The following is a 27146-nucleotide window of genomic DNA, read 5'->3' as shown; positions in this document are numbered from 1 at the left end:
ATTTTGATGGAAAATAAAATTCTAGTTTTATTTTATAAGATTTTTCCATAATATTTGCTAAATTTGAAGTAAAACGCGCCACAAAAGGATAACTTTGACACAATTTGCATTTGAAGCTCTTGTGTGGCGCGTTTTACTTCAAATTTAGCAAATATTATGGAAAATCTTTTAAAACAAAAACTAGAATTTTATTTTCCATCAAAATGAAAATACATTATTGCGCCACGTAATATTCATATCAACTATTTTGTAGCTGGAATATTGCGCGCCACTCATTTTTACGGCGTATAGCGGTTTTTTACTCTTGTTTGCTACAGCCTGTATATTTGTTCATTTTAACATTGGAGGCATAGGGTAAAATTAAGAAAACATCTAATATACTTAGAGTACCTATTTATTTATATTAAATACAGAATTACTCTGAAAACGTATGTCACCTTTCAATCCTAATTTGAAAATTTCCTTTTCTAATACCATAATTTCTCTTGTCAAAAGTATGCTGAGCTACCATTCGTCATTGTCGGTTAAAAATTTTTCTTATGCTATGCTTAGCTAATGCGTCCTATTCTGAAAATTAAGAAAGCTTTGGATGACTAAAGACAAACATAAAATAGACTAAAAGATATCGCTGAACATGGAGTACCTACTTTTGGCGCAATATTAATAATTACTACTATTTTTTTTAGAAGTAGTAGAGTAGATTATTTTTTAAGGTGTATTTCTACTCTTTGTTAAAGGGCTTTATTAAATAAGTTAACAAAAATCTGAAATAGTTATACTATAAACGTCAAAATCGGGCTTAGATAATCCCGGCTGGGTGGAAATTTTTCGTTTCGTGCTCACCTGAGGGATCGCAGATGTTCGGATTCCGTCTCTTTGTAAGACAATGAGTTGACTTTACTAAGTAACAATACATTTACTCAACACACACACACACACACACACACACACACACACACACACACACACACACACACACACACACACACACACACACACACACACACACACACACACACACACACTACACATTACTCGCTCTAATTACGTGGCTAAAAGTTTCAAACCAAGGCCAAAAAATAAAACAAATCGCGCTCATAATAAGCTTTCTTGCTTAAGAGGAAACAGTAGCGATCAACAGGTAGCGAAAACGCGTTCCAAGATTGCGGCTGTAATTTTGAATATTTTTTCGAGATATTTGGCACACGTATTCGTAATATAATAAAGAATGGCGGTACAGAGCCCAATTTGAAAAATATATTAATATGTGGAAATTACTCTGTAATTAAATACAATGTTAAAAAAACGAGCCTGTACCGCCATTAAAAAGAACAAAAAAAATACACTTTCTTCAAATAAACTTTTTTATCCGATGCCTAGATTTTTTGTCATTTTGGAACTACTAAAATTTTTTATTTCATTAGTAGTTCCAAAATGACACAAAATCTAGGCATCGGATAAAAAGTTTATTTGAAGAAAGTGTATTTTTTTGTTCTTCTTAATGGCGGTACTGCTCGTTTTTTTAATATTGTATTTAATTACAGAGTAATTTCCACATATTAATATATTTTTCAAATTGGGCTCTGTACCGCCATTCTTTATTATAGTACGAATACGTGTGCCTAATTTCTCGAAAAAATATTCAAAATTATAGCCGCAATCTTGGAACGCGTTTTGGCTACCTGTTGATCGCTACTGTACCTTAATAAATGCTTAGAATCTCATGCAAATAATTCAATCATCAGCAAATATGGCTATCATATAGCCCGATCCAAGAATAATTTGACCCCAAAAAAAATAAAGGAAGGATGAAAATTTGGGAATAGGTAGTTGAAATTTTTTGTTATTATATAAGAAAAAGTTTACATTTCTACATCCCCTCCATTTTACAAAAATGGAGGGGACCCCCCTCGAAGGTGAAAAAAATACATTCAAAATAAGACCGGAATTGGATAAAATGACTAATTCTAAACAACTTTTCTTCTAGAGTTTTTCATTAAGTCAATACTTTTCCAGTTATTTACGAGTGAATATTTTCATGTTTAACAAAATAAAACATGTTTTTGGAGGGGTTTTCGGAGATAACTCAAAAAGTATGTATTTTAGCGAAAAAAATATTCTTAGCAAAAATATAGCCCATAAAAAATTGAAAAAAATGGTGTATACATGAGGTCTGTAGACCCAGTAGAAGCAGAGTTGAAGCTAATGAAAAGTAGGTTCTTCTTCGTCAAATTCCAAATAGAATATTTCAATGTAAAATAACCAAATACGGAGCACTTTTAGGAGAAAATTCATTTTAATTTTGTTAAAGTGTTTAAAAAAAGGTTTATTTTTGTTAAAAAAACTTGTAATATTAAATTAAGTGAATTACGCTCAAAATATTGTTGGTCCCTTTTATTTTTTGGTAAAAAAATCGGGAAAATCACTCCCTAATTAGCATCATATATAAATTTTAACATTACCACTTCACAAGTTACTTTGTCTATGTATTATTTATATGATCTGTAAGTTTCATCGGTTCAAAGTGCTTCGTTTTGAAAAAGCTGTAGGTAAAATGGCTTGAACGAGTAACTAATCACGACTTTAGGCAAATTTTGAACAGCTATAGCATAACCAATTTTTGTTTAACAAGAAAACAAAAAATCAAAAATATTCAGAAAAGCAAAACGTACATTTTATTACTCTTTGAGATTGTTGGTATTCTTAATTGTTTTTAAGTTAATTCCATAAACAATTACGATTCTTTTCAAAATAAAAAAAATGTTTTATTTTAAACCCAATTTTTTTCAAAACTGAGCACTTTGAACCAAGTAAACTTATAGATAATATAAACAATACAAAAGTAAAGTAACTTGTAAAGCGGTAACGATTAATTTTATTTGAGAAGCTAATTAAGGGTTGATTTTCGTCATTTTTTTACCAAAATTTACCAATTTCGACCAACAATATTTTGAGCGTAACTCACTTACTTTTAATGTTAGAAGTTTTTTTTAAACAAAAATAAACCTTTTTAAAGATTTTAAAAAAGTTGTAATGCATTTTCCCCGAAGAGTGCTCCGTTTTTTGGTTATTTCACATTGAAATATTCGATTTGGAATTTGACGAAGAAAAACCTACATTTCAATAGCTGCAACTCTGCTTCTACTGGGTTTGCATACCTCACGCATACACCATTTTTTTTTTCAATTTTTTATAAGCTATATTTTTACTAAGAGTATTCTTTTCGCTAAAATACTTACTTTTTGAGTTATCTCCGAAAAACCGCCCAAAAACATTTTTTTTTTTTGTTAAAAATGAACACATTTACTCGCAAATAACTCGAAAGGTATTGACTTAGTAAAAAAACTCTATAGAACAAAAGTTACTTAGAATTAGTCATTTTATCTAATTCCAGACTTATTTTGAACGAATATTTTTTCACCTCCGAGAAAAAATTATTCCAATTTTTGTAAAATGGAGGGGATGTAGAATTGTAAACTTTTTCTTATATAATAATAGACAATTTCAACTACCTATTCCCAAATTTTCATCCTTCCTTTATTTTTTTGGAGGTTTTCGTAAAATTTTGCGTTCCCTGATTGGGCAAATACCATGCACTGGTACTTATTTTTCATGATTGTTTCTTCCACCTTCATGCTGCATATTCTGATTAGAGTTTCTAACATTAAGTTGAATAATGTAGTGGATAAAGGATCTCCCGGTCTTAAGCCTTTTACAACCGTAAATTGATCTGAAATGTATGTGCCAAGCAATTTCACAGAATAGAGTTATTTAGTGTCATTCTTACTAGTCTGATCAATTTTTTTGGTATACTCAAATGATATATTTCTACTCTATCAACTCTGTCATATGCGTGTCTAAAATCCACAAACAAAACATGTAGCAGGTAGGGGAACTTTTTTACCTTCGTAACAATTTGTTTGTATCACGTTTAAGGAGAATATTTGGTCTATAGTAGATCTGTATTTTCTAAAGCCAGACTGATACTCTTGTAGGAGTCCTTCCGTAAAGCAATTTAGTCTATTTCTCAATATTTTTGCCAAGATTTTGTATACAGTATCTGGTAAGGCTATACCTCTATATTTTTTACGCAGTGGGCATATGCGGACCTCACACCAAGCAGATTACCAAGGCATTATTTAATTTTTCCATACTTGCCCTCAGGGATGCCAGGTCTGGGGATTTTTCTCCAGAACTGGGGAAAATTGATAAACTTTGGGGACTGGGGAAAAACTTTTTTAAAATGACTAATATCTGGGGAAATCAAATTGGCTAAAATATGTTATTAAATTTAGTAAAAAAGAGTTATTTTAGAAAGTCCAGTAATTATGTGAATATTAAATGTTTTACAACGACAAGATCGTGGTGACTGATTCCACATATAGGCCACACTCAATACAGTTTGGTGAATTGTGACTACCGCGAACAATGATATTGCCTGGGGTTCCCTGACTCTCTCATCTACATATTATGAACACCTGTGTAGGTCCGGGGTTCCCGACTTACATCTGTGAATTAGTGCCTACATGACAGGCAACACACACCGCAACACGGGTTGCATACATGTAGGAGAAGAATTGTTAAAAATTTAACTACAGTTGAGTCCGCGAGTCTTTACCCGTGCGTCATTAATACCTGGCGAGATAAAACACAAACTTTTTATCTAGCATCATTCTCTTCCACGCATGAAACTCATGACAGACCAGCTGCCGTTTGTTATTAAGTAAAAACACATGTTATTTTTATGAACCATCTAGACTCAGTGCATTGAAAAGAGATAGCTACAAAAAAAGACGATTCGGTATGTTTTCATATTTTAAGCACAATTTGTTTGACGTTTCTGCTTTGTTTATTTTTGTGGCTGTCAGTCAGTTGAATTTTTTGCGGTTTTTGTCTAATTTTTGCGTTTTGAAGTTTCTGTATATTACACAAACAGTTGTTTTCACCACTAATTTTATATTGGGCTCTGAAATTTTAAGGTAAATAATTATATTTTGGCAATTAATATTTAAAACATACAAAGCTAACGTCATTCACACAGTAAAGAAATGATTGTGTGTAGATTTCCGTCAAAGTGAATAAAATAACAAAAATAAAATATGTTATTGAGTTTTTTTATAAATTGTTTATTTATTTATGAATCAATAATAATAAAAGAATTTATTAAGCTACTTCAAATGTAGCTGTAATTCTGCACAAAAATTTTTAAGCAAAACTTACATTTGACATTCTATATATTTGATAAAGTCAAATTTTAAAATAAAACCCGTAATCGGAACAGTAGCCACTTTCTGTCAGTTGTTGTTACGTGAAATAGATTTCCGACTTATTTCGTATGCTTTAAATGATGACGCACGGGTAAAGACTCGCGGACTCAACTGTAACTAGGTTTATCCAACTCGATACAAAACCGTTCATGAACGGTTACGAGTATGCGCAGTAACGGAAAATGTGTAACTGCGCAGAAATTTTCGTTATTGCGCATGTGCGTAACAAACCTTTAAATCTGGGGAATTCTGTTAAAAATCTGGCAACTTTTAAAACACAATTTGGGGAAATAAATTTTTTGTGCCTGGCAACGCTGCTTGCACTATTAGTTGCTTCTCTGCAGTTGATCTTTATATATTCCAGGTTAATAAGGATTTTCTCGGGACACTCAAATATCCAGGTAGCTGACTACTTTTTTAGTTATGGTAGACCTATAGGAAGAAAATCTACCTGTTTCCTGCCTAGAGTTCGCGTCCGTTTTTTAATTATTAACAATTTAGTGCAAAAATCGCGATTTTTTCGATTTTTTGCACCCCATTTAAAAGCTAAATAGTTGACATAAAATTACAAAATTCAGTTTTTTAGAACATTGAAAAACCTTTAAAATATCGATTTTTGAAAGTTAAAAAGTTAATTTGTTGCTACGCAAACTGCAAAATAAGTGAAAATCGTTATTTATTAATAACTTTTACTAAAACTACCTTAGAACTTTATACCCCAGGCTGTGGGTGAAAAATAGGTCGATTTCAGGATATAATTCAGGAATTTTTGAAACCTATAAGGTGTTGTAAAGGACGATGCCAGGAATAACTTCTACTAAAATGTAACCAAAAATATTGTGCGCTTTTTTATATTGCGATTTTCATTTGTTAAATTTGCAATTTTTAAAGATTTTTAATTTTGCAGGTTAGGATATTGATTTTAGAGAAAAACTTTTTAATAGAAAGTTGTAGTAAATTAAAAAACCTACAATTTGAGCTATGGTAAGTTTAATTTCGTTTATTCGTGATTGCAAAACAGCCTGCAAAAGGTCCAAAATGGCCGTTTTTTACAATTGCATTATTTATTGTACAAATAATTTTTTTTATATTTTTTAAAGCTTTAGAATAAGGATCTTTCCATTACAAACATAAAAAAAGTTGTAAAGCCAGATTAACGAATTTGTTGCTTAGATATTATAAATTGTTTATCCCAAGAGGTCAAATGTCGAAGGCTATAACTTTTTGAATAAAAATCGTAGAGAGTTGGTGAAAAATCCAATCTCCTTCTAAAGAGTTATATTTTTATATTCTGATGCAAATAAATGCGTAAAACATTTTTAAACCTCTAATTTTTGGGTTTGAAAATAAGGGGGCAAATTTCGTTATAAACATTTAGAGCTGAAGCGGCCCTGTACATCCTATGAGTTTTTAACTTACAGATTATTGTTGCTGAAGACGAAACGAAGATTTATAAAAAAAATAAAAAATTTCTACGACCAACTGAAGCCGAGATAATTTTTGGGTTTGAAAATAAGGGGGCAAATTTCGTTATAATCATTTAGAGCTGAAGCGGCCCTGTACATCCTATGAGTTTCTAACTTACAGATTAAAGTTGCTGAAGACGAAACGAAGATTTATAAAAAAATAAAAATTTTCTACAACCAACTGAAGCCGAGATAATTGTTTTTTTTTTCTTAAATCGTAGTGCCTTTATTTATAACAATTAAGAAATTATTTTACAGTCATTGACTAAAGAAAGACTTATATTATGTTAAAATAAAAATGATTTTAAAATATAATTACATTTAATTATTAAAAATTATTTTTAAAATCGGTGCTTTTGCGGGCGGCCGAATTTTGCAAATCGCCCGGCTCGTTTCAAATCCGGGCGCTCGGAAAATTTTTACGTAACTTGTATTAAATTTTGACAGAAAACAATTTAATAATATTACCATTATAATATACAGTCTGTTTATCACTGTATTTGTTTTTCTTGATAAACTTTTATATGTGAAATCTCATTTCTGATGATACATATAATAATAATATATGAAATATATAATTATATTTTTAATTTTTTCATTGTTATATAAATATAATAATAATAATGTTATTTGTTATTATACAATATAAAACTTTTTCTTCTTGTAGTGACTATCCGTTTTGGATGTTCGCCTCACTACAAGAAGAAAAAGTTTTATATTGTATAATAAGAAGTAACATTATTATTATATTTACATAACAATGAGAAAATTAAAAATATAGTTATATATTTCATATACTTATGTATATGTTTCATTTTTGTACATAATATTATTTCTTCAGAAATGAGATTTCACATATAAAAGTTTATCAAGAAAAACAAATACAGTGGTAAACACACTGTATATTATAATGGTAATATTATTAAATTGTTTTCTGCCAAAATTTAATACGAGTTACGTAAAAATTTTCCGAGCGCGCGGATTTGAAGCGGGCCGGGCGATTTGCAAAATTCGGCCGCTCGCAAAAGCACCGATTTTAAAAATAATTTTTAATAATTAAATGTAATTATATTTTATAATAAGTTTTATCTTAAGATAATATAAGTCTTTCTTTAGTCAATGACTGTAAAATAATTTTTTAATTGTTATAAATAAAGGCACTACGATTTAAGAAAAAAAAAACAATTATCTCGGATTCAGTTGGTTGTAGAAGTTTTTTATTTTTTTATAAATCTTCGTTTCGTCTTCAACAACTTTAATCTGTAAGTTAGAAACTTATAAGATGTACAGGGCCGCTTCAGCTCTAAATGTTTATAACGAAATTTGCCCCCTTATTTTCAAACATAAAAATTATCTCGGCTTCAGTTGGTCGTAAATTTTTTCTATTTTTTTATAAATCTTCGTTTCGTCTTCAGCAACAATAATCTGTAAGTTAAAAACTCATAGGATGTACAGGGCCGCTTCAGCTCTAAATGTTTATAACGAAAATTGCCCCCTTATTTTCAAACTTAAAAATTAGAGGTTTAAAAATGTTTTACGCATTTATTTACATCAGAATATGAAAATATAACTCCTTAGAAGGAGGTTGGATGTTTCACCAACTCTCTACGATTTTTTTTCAAAAAGTTATAGCCTTCGACATTTGACCTCTTGGGATAAACAATTTATAATATCTAAGCAACAAATTCGTTAATCTGGCTTTACAATTTTTTTATGTTTGGAATTGAAAGATCTTCATTTTAAAGCTTTAAAAAATATAAAAAAATGATTTGTACAATAAATAATGTAATTGTAAAAAAACGGCCATTTTGGACCTATCGCAGGCTGTTTTGCAATAACCAATAAATGAAATTAAACTTACCATAGCTCAAATTGTAGGTTTTTTAATTCACTACAACTTTCTATTAAACAGTTTTTCTCTAAAATCAGTATCCTAACCTGCAAAATTAAAAATCTTTAAAAATTGCAAATTTAACAAATGAAAATCGCAATATAAAAAAAGCGCACAATATTTTTGGTTACATTTTAGTAGAAGTTATTCCTGGCATCGTCCTTTACAACACCTGATAGGTTTCAAAAATTCCTGAATTATATCACGTTTTTTCACCCACAGCCTGGGGTATTAGTGTTTCACTCAAAGTTGGGTATTGGGGTAGGTACTTACACCCCGGCCCTAGGGAATTTGCCGCCCTGGGCAAGATCGGCAACTGCCCCCCCCCCCCCCCCCCTTGGTAGACCCAAAAACCCAAAAATTTCACCATGGCTCTTAATTTGCTGAAATCTATCACTTAATGCATTAACGGTTGTGTCTATAATTTTTAAATAGAAGTCAACTTAATATAATTTTTCACTTTTCTCTTTCTTCTATTACTGTGCCTCCGATTTTCGGATTCTCGATTGCTAACTTTGATGATAGCTCTTTTGCGTCTGTCAAATAGCCCTGGGATTTTAAATCACTGTTGAGAGATTTAAAATGGATTTCCGTTTTTTTCTAATAAACTTACAGCTTGATACACTCCCATATCAATACTCTGCAGTGATTTGCTGAATACATTGATGTGAAGTAAAATGTCATGTTATATTACCACAGAGCAAAGAAAAGTAAAATCACGAATTTGATTTGCCAAACAAACATCTTGTTTCATGAGCAACCATTTTATCGTTGTTTTTATTGATAGTCGTTTCTACAAAAGCATTGTAGATTTCTTCAACTAGGTATCTGATGGGAGTAATAGCATCAATTCTACTTTCCCATCTATTTTCGGAGAAAGGTTTCAATTTTAGGCTAGAAATATGATTTTTCAGTACAGCCCAACGATAAATAGATGCTGAGAAAAAGTTGTAAATTTTTGTCACTAAGGAAAAGAAAGAAACTGCAAACTGTGAGGCTTTGGCAGCATCGTTCACGACTAAATTGAGTGAATGGCTAGGCTAGAATATGGGACAAAAAATTCTCTAGGATTTATTTTCAAACTTTTGTTTTGAACTCCAAAGTTCTTCCCTTTCATGTTTGCCCCATTATCATACCCTTGTCCTCTCATATCTTCCAAAGGTATTCCCAGTTCATTCAGTTTTTGCAAACTAACTTCTAAAGTCCCAAGCCAGTGGTTGCAAGTACAGGCACAAATCTAAGAAAATGTTCTGCAATTTTTACCCTTTTTGGAGAACAGGAACCTAAATCGACAAAACGTACAACAATAGTCATCTGTTCCACTCCAAAAATATCAGTATGTACAATCTAAAATTATGCTATAATACTTTGCTGATTGCAAAAAGTTTAAAATTTTATTTTTGGTTTGGTCATAGAGGAGCTGAATAATTTAGCTTTGAATACGTTTTCCCAAGTAGTGATGCTGATTGTTACTACCATTCGTTGTTCTCCTAATGTGCTCTTGTAAAACATAATCAAATTTTCCAAAGAGCTCAACAAGCTTTAAAAAATTACCATTGTTGTGATGAAAAAGTTTATCAGAATCGCTTCTCAATGGAAGACAATGTTGTGCTAGTATATTAACTTTATGATTGATATAAGTCGTTCTACATAACTTTTTGTGTCTCTTCGTTATGGTTTTGTCCGATTCTTGTCTAATTGCTAGTTCGCTTCTTGCACTGTCGCTGTGACTGTCGATGAGCTGGAGACTTAGCGTGGCTGGACAAAGTCAGCCATATGTTTCCAAATATTATATCCATTTTCACTAAATTTAATTTTGACATTGGAAAATATTTTACAGAAAAACCAATACACAGAAGTATTTGCCTTAGAATAAATTAACCACTTTCTCTCAAGAGTTTCACCATTGTAGATTTTGTAACTGTAGTAGTTAGTTGTAAAACTATGGGCATCTATCTAGAAATCAGCATTATCTTTCGGGCACAACTGAGCCTCTGCAACGGATAATTTTGGCGGTGGCCTCTTATTACCAAAGTTGTTCTAACAAAATCATTAATTTTATTGGGCCACTTTGCTGGATCATAATAAATAATAACATTGTTACCTGTGACAGTGGACAGTAGTAGTGTCATCAGTAGCTGACGTAGATGCTGATTATTGTCCTAGATGACTGTCGTTGGACTGAGAGGGGGCGGCAGCAGATGTGGATGCTGATGATAGTCCTAGGTGACTGTCGTTGGTTTCGCCGCTTTTGTTCATAAATTTGTTTTTTTATAATACTAAAAACATAATTTATTATTTCTTCAATTTCAAAAATTCGCCGTCCTCTAAAATTTGCCGCCCCTAAATTGACCGCCCTGGGCGGCCGCCCAGTTCGCCCACCCCTGGGGCCGGGCCTGAAACAAACCTTTAAAATTTGAGAAAGATCCATTAATTAGTTTAAGAGTTACTCTATTTGTTTATCCCAGATACCTTTATTTTGCAATAACATAAGACAGAAAATAATGAAGATAGGGCAATTCTGAGTATGCCAAATGAAAGTAGAAGAGTTATAATATCAAAATGTATTAAAAAAAGATAAAAAATTAATCAATGTAATCAAAAATCCTAATGCCAAATTTTTGAAATTTTGTATGTAGTTTATAAACATTTAGAATAATTTTACAAATATTGTCCGTAGGAACAATCTTTTTATATATTCTAAAAGCTAGTATTTTAACACGAATTTTCAAATAAAAAAGATTAGCCTGGGTTCATTAGGGACAAAGTTAGCCATGTGTTTTTTTTAAATTCACAGCTAATTTGTTTATAATAATTAAGGAATCCCATTGATGCCATTTAAAATAATGGGATTTGTATTTTTTGTTAACAAATTTGCATAAACATTGTATCTTCACAGCACCCTCTACGATTTTTCAAAATTGTAGTTCAAACGGTTACTAGCAGGAACCTACGAATCCACCGAGTTAAAATACCGAAAAAGCAATTTCAAACTAATACAATTTTCTGTATCTCCGGATACACTCAATGGATTTTCATCTTTCTTTTTTTAATTTGTATGTAATTTCTACGTACATTACAAATATGTAATTTGTTTATAAATTTATTAATTAATAATCAGTCTAATTTGTTTAAACAATACTTGAAAAAATATTTTTTACAAAAATCTATTTTTTTAATCATAGTATCATTAATACAAGAAGTTAGAGTTCACTTTAATAAATAAAATATTTTTATTAGATAATTATTTATTGAAGATAATTTATTTATTAAAGTATACCTTAACTTTTTGTATGATTAATAATGATAGCCTGATTAAAACTACTGAATTTTTTGGATAAAATTATTTTTTCAAAAATTGTTTAAACAAATTAAACTTTTTATTAATTAATAAATGTCAAATTGCAAATAGACGAATTACATATTTGTAATGTACAGAAAAATTACATACAATTAAAAAAAGAAAAATCAAAATATATTCAGCAGATCCCGAGATATAGAAAATGATAGTAGTTTTAAGTTGCCTTTTTTAGTTTTTAAACTCGTGCATTTGTCGGCTCCCAGCTCCCCCTTCACTTACCACGACTAGTCACCAACTGAACAACATTTTTAAAAATTTGTGTAAAATACCAACTTCTCGAATATGTAAAATTATTTTTCTACGGACAATATTTTTATAGTTGTTCTAAAGCTACAAAACTAAAAAATTTCAAAAATTTGGCATTAGTATTTTTGACTATATGAGATAATTTTTGTATCTTTTTGTAGTACATTTTGATAGTATCACTGTTCTACTTTCATTTGACATATGCAGAATTGCCTTATCTTCATTATTTTCTGTCTTATGTTATTGCAAAATAAAGGTCTCTGGGATAAACAAATAGAATAACTTTTAAACTAATTAATGGATCGGTCTCAAATTTTGAGGGTTTGTAAGTACCCCAATACACAACTTTGGGTGAAACACTAAAGTTCTAAGATAGTTTTAGTAAAACTTATTAACAAATAACGATTTTCACTTATTTTGCAGTTTGCGTAGCAACAAATTAACTTTTTAACTTTCAAAAATCGGCATTTTGAAGGTTTTTCAATGTTTCAATTTTGTAGTTTTATGTCAATTGTTTAGCTTTTGAATGGGGTGCAAAAAATCGGAAAAATCGCGATTTTTGCACTAAATTGTTAATAAATAAAAAACGGACGTAGGAACTCTAGGCAGGAAACAGGTAGGTTTTCTTCCTATAGGTTTATAATAACTAAAAAAGTAGTCAGCTACCTAGATCTTTGAGTGTCCCGAACATGGTCTATTTCTACCTTATTACCCTGGACTATTACCAAACCATCATTTTCATGCATATGACATTTTTCCTAGGATTTCTGATATTTTCCATTTCTTGAATTGCTGTCACCTCCAACTCCTTTGTATGTTGCCGTTCAACTATCTCATCTTCTCAGGGCCGCGATTAGGTCAAATGACGCTCTAGGCAATTCTCTAGTATCCGCCCTTCAAACATGTACCATTTTTGCGAAAAAAATGCAAGCAGAATGTTTTATTTAAATAAGAATGTTAGGTTCTTCAAATAATGTTGGGAAATGTGTTAAAAATATTGTTTATTTTACATCAGGCGTAATATTACATATTACTATTATAAGTATGTTTGAGCGTTTTGACCTGTGCCCAATTATTGTGTTTTAATGCATGATACGTAGAAATTACCTGTTTGTAGGCGAGCCTACTCATTCGATTTTAAATGAGAGATGCATTGAAAATATTACTCAAGCACTATGTGTTTATAGCTTTGTTTAGCAATAAAAAAAATAATTTTTAGCAATGCAAATAATCAAAACCGGTATAATTTGACATGAACTTTCAAATGCGGTAAGCAGAATTGCTATTTTATTTGTTAATCAAAAGTTATTCGTGTTCAAAAATTGCAATTTTTCGATATCTTGAAAGTTCAACCGCGTTTATCTCGAAAACTATACATCCTACGAAAAAACTTGTAACAACATTTTTTGCTTAGAATGACCCAAAACAATAGAAAAAAAGGTTTGTTTTGCTAAGAATAGCTGGTATGTAATTACTCAAGTTCTTTGTTTATAACATCTTATCGACATCCGGATCAACTGTTACCCAAAGAATTCGTGTTCTACGGGACAAAATACATAAAATAAGATAGGGATGTGTTGCGATAGCAGTACCCGTTATTATTTAACTGTTATTCCACTGAAGCTGCTTCACATTGTGACACCATTTTAACTGAAATAACTTAAATATTCAGTTATTATACTTAATATCCATAATAACTCAAAATATTCAAGTAGCTGACTACTTTTTTAGTTATTGTAGACCTATAGGAAGAAAACCTACACGTTTCCTGTCTAGAGTTCACGTCCGTTTTTTAATTATTAACAATTATTTAATTTGTATGTAATCTTTTTTAAATGTTTATGTAATTTCTACATACATTACTAATATGTAATTTTATTATAAATGTATTAATTAATAAAAGGTCTAATTTGTTTAAACATTCCTTGAAAAAATAATCTTTTTTTCCAAAAATTTATTTTTTTAATCATATCATTAATGATCACAGAAAAATTAAAAGTATATTTTAATAAATAAATTATTTTTATTAAATAATTATTTATTGAACATAATTTATTTATTAAAGTATACCTACCTTAACTTTTTCTATTAATAATGGGAGTATGATTACAAAAAATGGATTTTTGAGAAAAAATTATTTTTTCAAAAATTGTTTTAAAAAGTTAAACTGTTTATTAATTAAATAATATCTAGACAAATGGCATAATTGTAATGTACACAAAAGTACATACAAATTAAAAGAAGAAAGATCAAAATCCATTGAGTAGATCCCAATATACATATAGAAAATTATAGTAGTTTTAAGTTGCTTTTCTAGTTTTTGAACTCATGCATTTGTCGGCTTCCGCCAGGTAGCTGACAACTTTTTTAGTTATTGTTGACCTATAGGCTGACAACCAATATGTCTCCTGCCTAGAGTTCGCGTCCGTTTTTTAATTAGATATTAACATTTTAGTGCAATCAAAGCAGTAGCTACACCTTCACTTAACATGACTAGTCACCATTTGAACTACATTTTTATAAAATTCTAGGATTTTTTACTATATTAGATTATTTTTATCTTTTATTTAGACATTTTCATAGTACAGTGGAACCTCGATAAGTCGGATTAATCGGGACCGCGGCCGATCCGGGTTATCGAAAATCCGGGTTAGCCGGAGAATATGGTAAAAATTAATAAAATACGGTACTCTTACAGATAAACTTAATTATAATTGCCAAAAAAATGAAATACTTATGTCCAGTACATCTAAATTATGTACAGTTGTATACATTATTGTTTATTTCTGGGTAAAAAAACTCAGTCAAAGTGAAAACATTTTTATTTTATCTGATGAAAATCGATCCGGGTTAGCCGGACTTCCGGGTTATCGGAGGCCGACTTATCGGGGTTCCACTGTATCACTTTTCTACTTTCATTTGGCATACGCCGAATTGTCACATCTTCATTATTTTCTGTCATTTGTTATTGCAAAACAAAGGTCTCTGGGATAAAGAAATAGAATAACTTTTAAACTAATTAACGGATCGGTTTCAAATTTTGAGGGTTTGTTATGTACCCCAATACCCAACTTTGAGTAAAACATTACAGTTCTAAGTTAGTTTTAGTAAAAGTTATTAATAGATAACTTATTAATATATAATATATTAATAGATAACTTATTAATAGATAACGATTTTCAGTTATTTTGCAGTTTACGAAGCAACAAATTTACTTTTTGCCTTTCAAAAATCGTCATTTTGAAGGTTTTTCAATGTTCTAAAAAATAAATTTTGTCATTTTATGTCAACTATTTAGCTTTTTAATTGAGTGCAAAAAATGGAAAAAATCGCGTTGATTGCACTAAATTGTAAATAATTAAAAAACGAACGCGAACTCTAGGCAGGAAACTTGTAGGTTTTCATCCTATAGCCTATAGGTCAACAGTCAACAATATCTAAAAAGTAGTCAGCTACCTCGATATTTCAGTGTCCCGAACATGGTCTATTTCTTGCTTATTTCCCTGGAATATATCTGTGCGACGACACGAAACTTATCTACTTGTAATAATATAATAGAGTTTGAAAATCCCAACTCTAACTCGATGTCTTACTATAGACAAGTCAAATCTTTAGTTTCTGCAAAATGTGCAATATTGAAGTGTTCAATGGCCCACCGCCTTTGCCCAGCTGCCGGCGCGGCGGTCTAATAATCACTAAATTTATAACTTCCGTTTTTTTTTTGAATGAATAGTGTTAAGATAACAGAATGCTATGTTTGTTTTATTTTTGTTATGAATGCAATTTGTTTTATTCTATTTAGAAATGAATGCCCACTTCTATTTCATTGATGGATTAACACACATACTTATTATTCTATTTTAACAATATATTATTGTGTTTTCAATTTTATCAATCAAAGGCAAAATAAAAATTAAATTAAATTTTTTGTTAATAACGCGGGCACATAAATTTGATACACCCTGTATATTGATCTGTAAATATTTATTAGAATTTAGTTTGGATGTAAGTGGATTTCTCTTTTAATGAGTTTTCCGATGAACCATTAAAGACTTTTGTGAATAATTAAAGTGAAAAGGACGATGTATTTAGGTTTAAAATGGAGAAAGTTTGTTTACTACGGAAACTATAGAATCCACAGCTGGATGTAATTATCGTTTTCGAGAAAAGTGGTTTTAAAAGAAAGTTTGGAATTTTAATATCTTTGTTCAACACGAGTAAATGTTGTATAGTTCCCCGAAAGTAATTAGGATGGTCGGAATAAGTTTGAAAAAGACTGTTTGTTTGTCGAATGGAAAAGATTGTTTATGATTCTTGGCAAGTTGGAAGGGGAAAGGTAGTTTGAATGATTGAGAGAGTTTGAAAAAGAAATTATTATGTTTTTGGCATCGCTGAAGAGCAGTTCGACGTTTTCGTGGATAGATAGTTAGCAAGTACCAGTGGTTGATAGAGGAGAATAGTGTTGAAAAGTGGAACGAGAGACAGATCAAATTGAGACGAAATACCTCTTTGATTCTCTATTATTGTGAGAAGGAGAGCAGAGAATTTTTGGAGTTTTGTTTGAATCGAGTACGTGTCAAAAGAGGCCCGGCTTGTTGGAGAATTGGTGCTGGTATGCTGATAGTTTTGAAGCTGGAGAACGGAGAGAGCTTTGATGAGTAGCCTTTGACATAGTCAACGAGGGAGAGCTGTTTTTGGGTCACGAGAAGATATCAGAGTGATTGAAGCAAAAGGTCAGTCAACTTATGTGAAAGATATTTTTATGTTCGGAAACTAAAATTTTGAGTAAAAAGCATATGAATTAAAAAAATATTTCTAAAAGTAAATAGGAAGTATAGCTAATCTTGCGAATACATAAATTTGTTTGTTTAATTTTGTTTTACCAAAGTCATCGGGAACAAACCGATAAATTATTTTTTTTAACTATAATAAATTTAAGTGGTAAAAATTTCATTCGGACATCTGTGTCCACAGGTTTTTAGACTTGATAGATTTTAGAGTATTGATTTTGATAAATAAAAGACAATTCTGTATTTTTATTTTAATATTTTGCTTTATTTCTTTTCCCTATTTTATCCCGATTAGGATCAACTAAGAGATACTGAACCCACGAGAGAAGATAAGTATAACGTGAGATAATTTGGATTTTTTTTAATAGTATAAAAAGGCACCCTGAGATTTTTTATTCATTTTTTATGTATGATTTGCGACAATTAAATAATTAATCAAATAAATAATAATTAATATAAAATAAATAAGAAGCAGATCATAACAATATATTTAACGATATATTTTTATATACAAATATTTTTTGTACAGTATTTTTGCCGCCCTCTCACAATTTGCCGCCCTAGGCACCTGCCTATATTGCCTAATGGATAAAGCAGCCCTGCATCTTCTTCAACTACCCAGTTGCCCACTGCGTTACGCTCCACCTCACCATTCAATATCTCTTCGAAATGTTTTTTCTAATTTGACATTATTTCTACCGGATCACTATTTAAATGTCCACCTTTGCCTTTCATATAACATAATAACCCTTTCCAATCCTTTTAACTTCTTATTAGAACGACCTCACCTCTTTGTTCTGGATCTAGTTTTCTATCTCTTTTAATTTCAACTCGTCACGGTATCCCTTTTTCTTTCTACACAGAACTTTCAGTTTCTCTCGAATTATTCTATATTTTTAAACGCTTTTGGGTCAAATCTTTAGACGTTAATTTGGCTGACTTTCCTTCAATGCAAATGAATGAAAATTTGCAGACATATGCACTCGCGGGAACAATACATTTTTTTATGTTTATTAATTGTTTAAATATAACGATTTTAATGGAAAATGCTTAAATTCTCTTGTTTTTTACAATGCAGAAACTTGAAACTTTTACAGATTGTAACTAATTATATGAACTATACATAATTTCATTTTTTACGTTAATTATTTACGTTATGCTTCATAAATAAACAATGAAGTTTCCGAACAATAATTTTTTGCGATTTTGACTACTTTTCATGGTTGTACATCATGTTTATAAACATCCTAAGCGGCGACGATTTTTAATGCTCACATCTTTGTTTATATAAACATCGGCGCTTATTCGTGTCAAATTTCAATATGATACGGAACAAAACTTCAACAAAAACTCAAATTAAAAAATTTCGTGTAATGATTCTGATTTAAGAAATGTATGAAGAAATTACAGAAAATGTACAGGGTGTCCCAAATTGGTATGTTTTGCAGTTTATACCGAAAACTAGGGGAGATAGAAAAAAAGTAGTTAAGATGTAATGACTTCTTTTTTCGTTAAAGTAACGATTGCCCAATCAAATCATCAATAGCTCCTCACATTATCGAGATACTGGGCGATTATTGAAAAATGTCGAAAACGACAGGGTTGCAGATCTTCTTTATTAAGAACAATTTAAAAAAACTTTATAGGAACTTTTGATAGACATATTATGGACGGGTTTAGTGGCGGAGAACAAACTTTTTTAGGGGGTCTCGCTAAGGAAATATAAACCATACTTATGCTTTTTTAAATGGGACACCCTGTATATTTTGACATTTTTCGTTTACCTTTTTTATTCTCTTTCATCTGATATGATATATCACATATCTATTTTCAGTTGTTGGAGCTATCGTGCAAATAAATTTATTATAGTTGACGTCAGGTTAAAAGCACTTAAAAATAAAACACTCGGTAACGTATTTTAGCATTTTAATATTAGGGTACCAATCCTTGACATTTTTATTTAGCAAAAATAAAATCAATCAACTTAAAAAATAGGAATGACGAATTTACCAACAACAAAAAACTACTAACTACAAGAATTAATTTTACAAAAATAATAACATTACCATAAACCAACAAACAACAATAATAAACAACGTAACAACTTTATTTCTATTTTTTAAGTTGATTGATTTTATTTTTGCTAAATAAAAATGACAAGAATTGGTACCCTAATATTAAAATGCTGAAATACGTTACCGAGTGTTTTATTTTTAAGTGCTTTTAACCTGACGTCAACTATAAACAATTTATTTGCACGGTAGCTCCAACAACTGAAAATAGATATATGATATATCATATCAGATGAAAGAGAATAAAAAAGGTAAACGAAAAATGTCAAAATATACAGGGTGTCCCATTTAAAAAAGCATAAGTATGGTTTATATTTCCTTAGCGAGACCCCCTAAAAAAGTTTTTTCTAAGCCACTGAATCCGTCCATAATATATCTATCAAAAGTTCCTATAAAGTTTTTTAAAATTTTTCTTAATAAAGAAGATCTGTAACCCTGTCGTTTTCGACATTTTTCAATAATCGGCCAGTATCTCGATAATGTGAGGAGCTATTGATGATTTGATTGGGCAATCGTTACTTTAACGAAAAAAGAAGTCATGACATCTTAACTACTTTTTTTCTATCTTCTCTAGTTTTCAGTATACACTGCAAAACATACCAATTTGGGACACACTGTACAATGTATGTATCAAATGTTGAAATAAATGCAAGAATTGTGTCTATCATATACATCCTATTTTTAAACATGTCGATATATTTTAATGTTTGAAAAGTGTAATGCTAAACAAGTAATTGGACTTCGTAAGTCCTAGGTTTTCCTAGGACTTTCCCAAAGTAATCGAAAGTAGAACTGGAAGTCCATATTTGAACCCTTCGTGTAACAGTGTGGAGCTATATTCGCGTGTGAAGTAATATTTGCGGTCGGACGGACAGACGGACAGACAGCCTAGGTCAAATTTCTTACCTTTAGTACCATCCTTGGAAAATAAGCTTTAATTTGACACCTCATTTGTCATTCTACCTGGTATAATGAAGGAGGAGTTATATTCGCGGTCGGACGGACAGACATCCTAGTTCAACTTTATCACCTTTAGTATCATCCTTGGATTATATGCTTTCATTTGACACTTCATTTGTCATTCTACCTGGTACCATGACGGAGGAGGAGTTATATTCGCGGTCGGATGGACAGACGGATAGACAGCCTAGGGGCCGTTCAAATATTACGTAACGCAGGTTGGGAAGGGGGGGTCAAAAATCTTCAAAAATTGCGTTACGCAATAGTTAAACGGCCATTAGAATACGTTACGTATGGGGGGAGGGGTAAAAAATCTTCAAAAATCGCGTTACTTAATACTTGAACGCTCCCCTAGGTCAAATTTCTCACCTTTAGTACCATCCTTGGATTATAAACTTTCATTTGACACCTCATTTGTCATTCTACCTAGTATAATGACTGGGGAGTTGTGTTCACAGACAGACAGACAGACGGACGTGGATAATTCAGTTTTCACATTTTTTCAAAATTGGGTGAAAACAAAAGTAAAAAATAAAAAAATATGAAAAAAAAAATTAAGAAACGCTTTTCTTTAGTTACAAGTGACTAAACTTAAAAATGGTATAAAAAAATCAACTAAAGAGCAAAAATAAAATAAAATTCAAACTTGAAGTATTATGTGAAAAAAACTGTCACAGATTAAATATACAAAAATCTCACATTCGTTAAAGAATTGAAAAAATCTAACACATTCGTTAAAGAAAAGCGTGGGGCGCGTCTTCATTGAATAAACGGTTTGAGGATAGATACTTTTTTACTGCGAATTCACAACGTGACACTTACACTTTGTTACACATTTTGTTGCAGTAAAAAAGTAGGTATCTATCCTCAAACCGTTTATTTGATGAAGACGCGCCCCACGCTTTTCTTTAATGAATGTGTTAGATTTTTGTATATTTAATCTGTCTAACAGTTTTTTTTCACATAATCCTTCGAGTTTGAATTTTTTTTATTTTTTGCTCTTTAGTTGATTTTTTTATGTATTCAAAAATATACATACTCGTAGATCCTACAGGAAGCTTTGTTGATGGAAAATTCAATTGCACGTCCCAACTTCAATTATTACAGAAAATCGTGAATTTAATCTTAACTTTCGATTTTATCCAAACAACAAAAAATAATACAAAATATACAAAGAGAAATCTAAAGAACCGAAGTACTATAGATCTCTATAGGTATCTATAGCATTTTTGGTAATAAATTAGCCTTCTATCTGAGCCTTCTACAATTTGCAAGGCAAACAGACCGATAAAAAGTCGACATGGGGGAATCTACAATATGTATTCTACACCTGTTCACTTATCTAAAAAAAAATCCATCAAAATTCTGCTTCCTAGTACTCAAAATGTGAGTAAAAATAAAGTAACGAGAGACAGTTTAAGATTTAATTTGCGTCAGAGGCCACCACCATCAGTTAACATCTTCCTTATATAGAGTCATCAGAACTCAGAACAGACTCTATAAGAAAGAAGAAAAACATATCGTCGGTCTAATGAGCAAATTGCCCAGCAAACAGACTTGAGCCCAGTTACGTGATGATTACGTTAAATTTACGGCAAATTTCAACGAATACGTAACTTGGTGATTTATGACGGGAAAAAAACGTATTTCAGTGCCAAATCGTTCACCTATATATTAGTGCTTCCTTTATACATGTTTGACATTAGAATAATATAAAATCATAATGAGGAATATAGTACATGTTTTTTATAATACTTGTGAATGTCGGTTACATCGCATATGTACGTTTATCTCACGTAATAATCACGAAACAGAAATAACTTCCTTTGATTAAATTTTGAGAAATATTTTGGAAAACAAAATTTTACAACGGTGTTGGTGTTGGTTAAATACGTATCGCTTGAATTTTACTCACTGTATTTTATGGACGTCGAAAAATTAGATGCATTTCACGAAAAAGTAATGAAAATAATACCAATATTAGATCATTTAGCATAACTATTTCAATCCAACTTTGATTTGAAGCTATTTTTGCTATTTTTTTCTTTAAAAATATAGATGTTGAGTCTAATTTTCAAATGGTGATGGCGTACGGTGATGACGTACTACCAAGCCTTTCTCCACCTTTAAATACCACCACGTGACTAACATAGTTGGTTTGAAAACTAAATTAATCGATTTATCGAATAACACGTTTAGATAGGATTATTTTTTTTATATTGTTCTGGTATTGAAATAGATTTTTAGTAAGTCTTCAGTAATAATGTCTTTCGTATTAATGTTTACTTCACTGCTCGAGGGTTGAAGTGCCGGTGGTGCAATTAGAAAAAACAAGAAGTGTCCTCCTTGAAATAAAAATTGACCTGTGTTGTGTTTGCATATTTTTTTATGTGTCTTTAGGTCGGTACCATTTTTGGTGCATTATCTTGTATAATAATTATACAAGATAAATGTTTTCAAAGTCTCTAAATTCTACTAAATAAATACATTGTTAATACTTTATTAGCTTTATTATATTGCTTGTTTTTTTTATATAATATTAAATGAGGATAATAATTACGTGAATCATAAGTTAATTAAGGTCGAATTATTTACGTGAACCGAGGAAGTATCTTTCACGTGAAAACGAATATATACGTTCCCTAAAAGATACGTTAATCAACACGTGTTTGCAACGTGAATTTCTCTAAACATTTTATTGCTATTTAAGGTAAATAACACGTCCATTGAAGACGAGTTATTCACGTAATTTAAAGACGTATTTTCAATGTGACATTCCAACGAAATTTTCACGTGAAATTCACGTAAGCAATTTACGTATATTGGTGACAAATGTACCCAAAATTCACGTCTTTAACACGTCGGTCTGTTTGCTGGGTGCCTAAGTCCATTTTTTCCGAAAATTGTTTTTTGGTGTCATCTAGTAGTAGACGGTAAAAGCTACCGCCTGACAATTCCCACAAGCGTCATTATTTTTTTATTTCGCGCCAATTTTGCTAAACGAATTTTTCTGAAGTCCAAACGTTCTTTACCATTCAGACGAATATTGCCTGTGTCAGTGTTTCTGAAGTTGTTTTGATTGAAAACGTTAGAAAATGTAAGTAAATAAATATATTTTGGCTATTATTATTAATATGGATATAGTAGATAAGTAGAAAGTTTGTTTAAATATTGTGTTTAACTAATTTTGGTCAATTATGTATTGCATGGATTTAGGCAACTTTCTCTTTTTTTACTTTTGTTCAAAAGTTTTTTGTCTCTCTTGTACACTCAACGAAAAAGGTACGCAATATTAATAAAAATGTTAATTCAGACAACAAAAGCAATACTTAAAATTTGTCCAATTCTTGGTTTTATGGGAACAACAAAGCGATGTTCATCAATTCATTATTTTCGTTAGTTGATCCAATGTATTACGTTTATTGAATGGATGAACATCCATTTATTAATATTACGAACACTGTTGAACACTATTCATTGAAACAACAACGTCGTTAATTGACCGACGAAGACTATTCGTTGTGTCAATAACATTGTTATTTCTCCTAACGTATTTCGTTTATTTCTACAATTATTTCCGTTTATTCTTACAATTAATTCCGTTCATTCCCACAATAAATACGGTTATTCTTACAAGCAATTCTATTCATCCCTACAATCAATTTCGTTCATTCCTACTATGAACGTAGTTTATATTGATAATTACTGAATACATTAGCTCAATGTATGATATTAATTAATTAATAATAATTTTGCAAATCCCCCTTTTTGTCCTAAATCTAATGGACTTTACACTGTGTGATTTCTCATATGATTTCACTTATACAGTGCGCTGGAAAAAGGGTTGCCCCCTTATTAACTTATTTATTTTTAGCACATAAGCAAAACTCTCGGACAGGTCGATATTTAAAATAATCAAAGTATATTATAACATCAATGTTTCGACCTTAACGCGATCCCTCTTCAGGTGACAGCCACAACTTTGGTTTTTTAATGGGAAAGTACATCATGTGACAGCTCATTTAAAAGCGTTTGAAATAGTGATTCCAAAAATGTATAATACTTTAATCCTTTCGGAGAGCGCAGGTGCAAAACTTCGATCGAATTCTTTTTAAACGCATTCATTTTTTTGGAATCCTGAGAAAACTAATAAGTATTTTTGAAAAATTTAAACACAGCATAAAAGATTACGTTATTACCGAGGGCTGAAAGTCCCTTAGAATAAACAAACAGTTTATTTTGAATGGTATATTTGAAATTAAAAATCATACTGAATTTTCTCTTTTTCACCCCTGTGACTTATTAAAATAATCATTATAGAAGTCCTCAGGGACTTCAGAAATTTTTCAAAAATACTAATTAGTTTTCTCAGGATTCGAAAAAAATGAATACGATAATAGACACACGAAAACTTCCTTCCAGTACAGACTACACTTGGAAACGAAATGAAATTATTCGGCACTTCGGCAGAGGTAACAGCATTGTTTAACAACGAACGATAAGGAAAAGCCGTTACATTTCAAATGGCCAAGCAAAACATTTATTGTTTCAACAACTTCGTTTATTGTTACCATGTTCGCATTGATTGTGGTTATTAAACGTAGTAGTAGATTGATTAATTTATTCGTTATCACAACAATCAGTTTACATCTATGGAATAATCAAATATTACTCTATATTAACAACATTTGTACATTGTTTTAATGAAATCTGTACGTTGTCACGATAAACCAAAGTAATTGCTTATAATCTACGAAATCAAGAAAGTGGTTTGCTGCCAGAATTACCATTATTTATTAAATATACGAAACTAACTTATTGTCTGAATAAATTGAGTGTTATTGATTAATGCACTCTAGTTATTTTCACAATTATTATTCAATCATTGTGACAATAACCCAGCGATTCTCAACCTGTGGGGCGCGCCCTCCTAGGGGGGCGCGCTTTTAGTAATGGGGGCGTGAGCATATAAAAAATACACCAACACCATTAACTAATTTACTAAAATCAAAGCAAAACAAAATTCTGACAAAATAAAAAATAAAATAAACATGAACACTGAATAGGAGTTATAATCATAAAGAGCACTCAATACTAAAAAGTAAGATTTTACTGTTTTTTGTCAAAATTATTGAACGAGGGGGGGCGCGGTGGAAATAATTATGGAAGATTGGGTCGCAAAGGGTAAAAGTTGAGCAACGCTGCAATAACCAAATACATTGATCAATGTCTAAAAGTTCGTTGTAACAAAAAATTAAATTGTTGTTACAACGAAATACTCACTGTTACAATAATCTCTGTTAATCAATATTACGAACTAAATTTTTTTGAGTGTAAAATTTTCAATTTGTGACTTAGGCAATTTGCTCATTAGACCGACGATATGTCAACTGATGGTGGTGCAGCAAATTAAATCTCAAGCTGTCTCTAGTTAATAAAAAAAAGGTTTATCAAACTTTAAAAATATTGATAGTTCACCGTTACTACCTCCATATTGACGAATATTTGGATCAAAATAATAAAACGCCCTTAGGTATAATCAATATAAGCAGCTAAACTTATTTAGTTTAAATGATTCGTCTTAGGAAGCAGTGGCGTGCTGGCCAAATAAATGAATCGGTGCAATCACCGAGAGGCCGCGGCCTCTTGAGGCCGGTCAATTAGGCTTTTTTCACGAAACATTTTAGATGTCACAAAAAAATATTGTTTTAATTTCTAATCGAATAATATTAACAAGACGTTTAAAAAAATTTTTAATTTTAAAATACAGTTTAAGTAAATGAATAAGACTCTATATACATAAATTATTGCTACAGATAATATTTATTTTCATAAATACTAATATGTACTCTGCAGAATAAAGAATGGGAAAACGTCTTGCACATTTTTGACCGAATTATTGTGAGTATCGAAAAACGATTTGATCAAGAGATCAAGACAAATTTTTAGGATGATATAAGCACTTTGTACAATAAAAATGGTATACATTTAATGGTATTCAAATCATTTACTGAAAAATTAAGAAATTTTTATCCTACTATATCTGTGACTGCAATTAGAGAACTCGTGGATTTTGCTGGTACCTAAATAGATTGTATTAAAAAATACGATTTTGCAAAATACTGAAATTATAGAAATTATATGTAGAAGATTGAGTTAATGATGAATGTGTTCAGTCTACAGAATATATGAAGGATGATATTATTAATCTAAGTGATAATGAACATGAAGTAACAAATGACAATGTTGTTGATATCGTGAAAAGTTCACCTCCGTGTGGTAATAAAAAGTGTAAAGATTGTATAGCTTGCTGTTACACTGTTTGACATAAGTACAACTTATATCAGTGTGCTTATCCAAATTTAAATATAGTAGGTATAAGCATTTATTAATTCTTTCAGTGACAAAAGTAACTTGCGAAAGAAGCTTCTCAACGTTGAAATACATAAAAAATCGGTTAAGAAGTACTTTAACACAAGATCACTTGAACACATGTATGCTAATGGCTGTAGAAAAAGAAATATTTGGTTTGTATGAGCTTAAAAATGGTGAAAAGTCGACGAATTTTCTCAAAAATATACTTTAATGCGGAAATTATTTATCGAGAGTTAAGTAATTATTAATAAATTGTGGCTTATTTCCCATTGAAAATAGTTGATTATAAAAATGCCACAAGTAGCTTCAGAACAACATTAAGTAATTATTTTATAAAATAATTGCAAAAGAATATTTAGATTGTTAAATTAAAGTATTTGCACTGTACTTGTATTTGTACTCTCTTGTATAATTGATTTACTAAAATTCGACATAATTGAAGAATTCTCAAAATTTTATTTTACTCTTATCTTAATTACATTAAATTCATATATCGCGCTCATCACTGTATATTCAGGAAATTATGGTTTCTGCCTTACTGCATACAATATTTTGTCATACACATGTCATTTATTATTTGTAAGATTGCTTATTCTTAAATAAAAAAATATAGCAAATTAAAAAAAAATATTGAATTCAAAGTTTTATAAAAAAAGATAAAAGTTTTATGTTTTATTTAAAAATCATTTATATTTTTGTTTTTTTTATTTTATAAAAA

At 30.5% G+C, this 27146-nt stretch overlaps 1 protein-coding gene across 1 annotated transcript in view; it reads right to left on the bottom strand.

Annotated features, from left to right (window-relative positions):
* Positions 1-378: 378 nt before the first annotated feature.
* Positions 379-27146, bottom strand: part of LOC126885200 (zinc transporter ZIP1-like) — a 41062-nt gene continuing 14294 nt past the window's right edge. Inside the window, exon 4 of the mRNA XM_050651649.1 lies at positions 379-567. Coding sequence (XP_050507606.1) covers positions 563-567 — 5 coding nt within the window. The 3' untranslated portion in view covers positions 379-562. The remainder of the gene's footprint in view (positions 568-27146) is intronic.

This window comes from Diabrotica virgifera, chromosome 5 (assembly GCF_917563875.1).
Source record: "Diabrotica virgifera virgifera chromosome 5, PGI_DIABVI_V3a".
Classification (NCBI taxonomy): domain Eukaryota; kingdom Metazoa; phylum Arthropoda; class Insecta; order Coleoptera; family Chrysomelidae; genus Diabrotica; species Diabrotica virgifera.
Note: the sequence above shows the minus strand (reverse complement) of the source record. Positions and strands in the feature narration are given on the sequence as shown.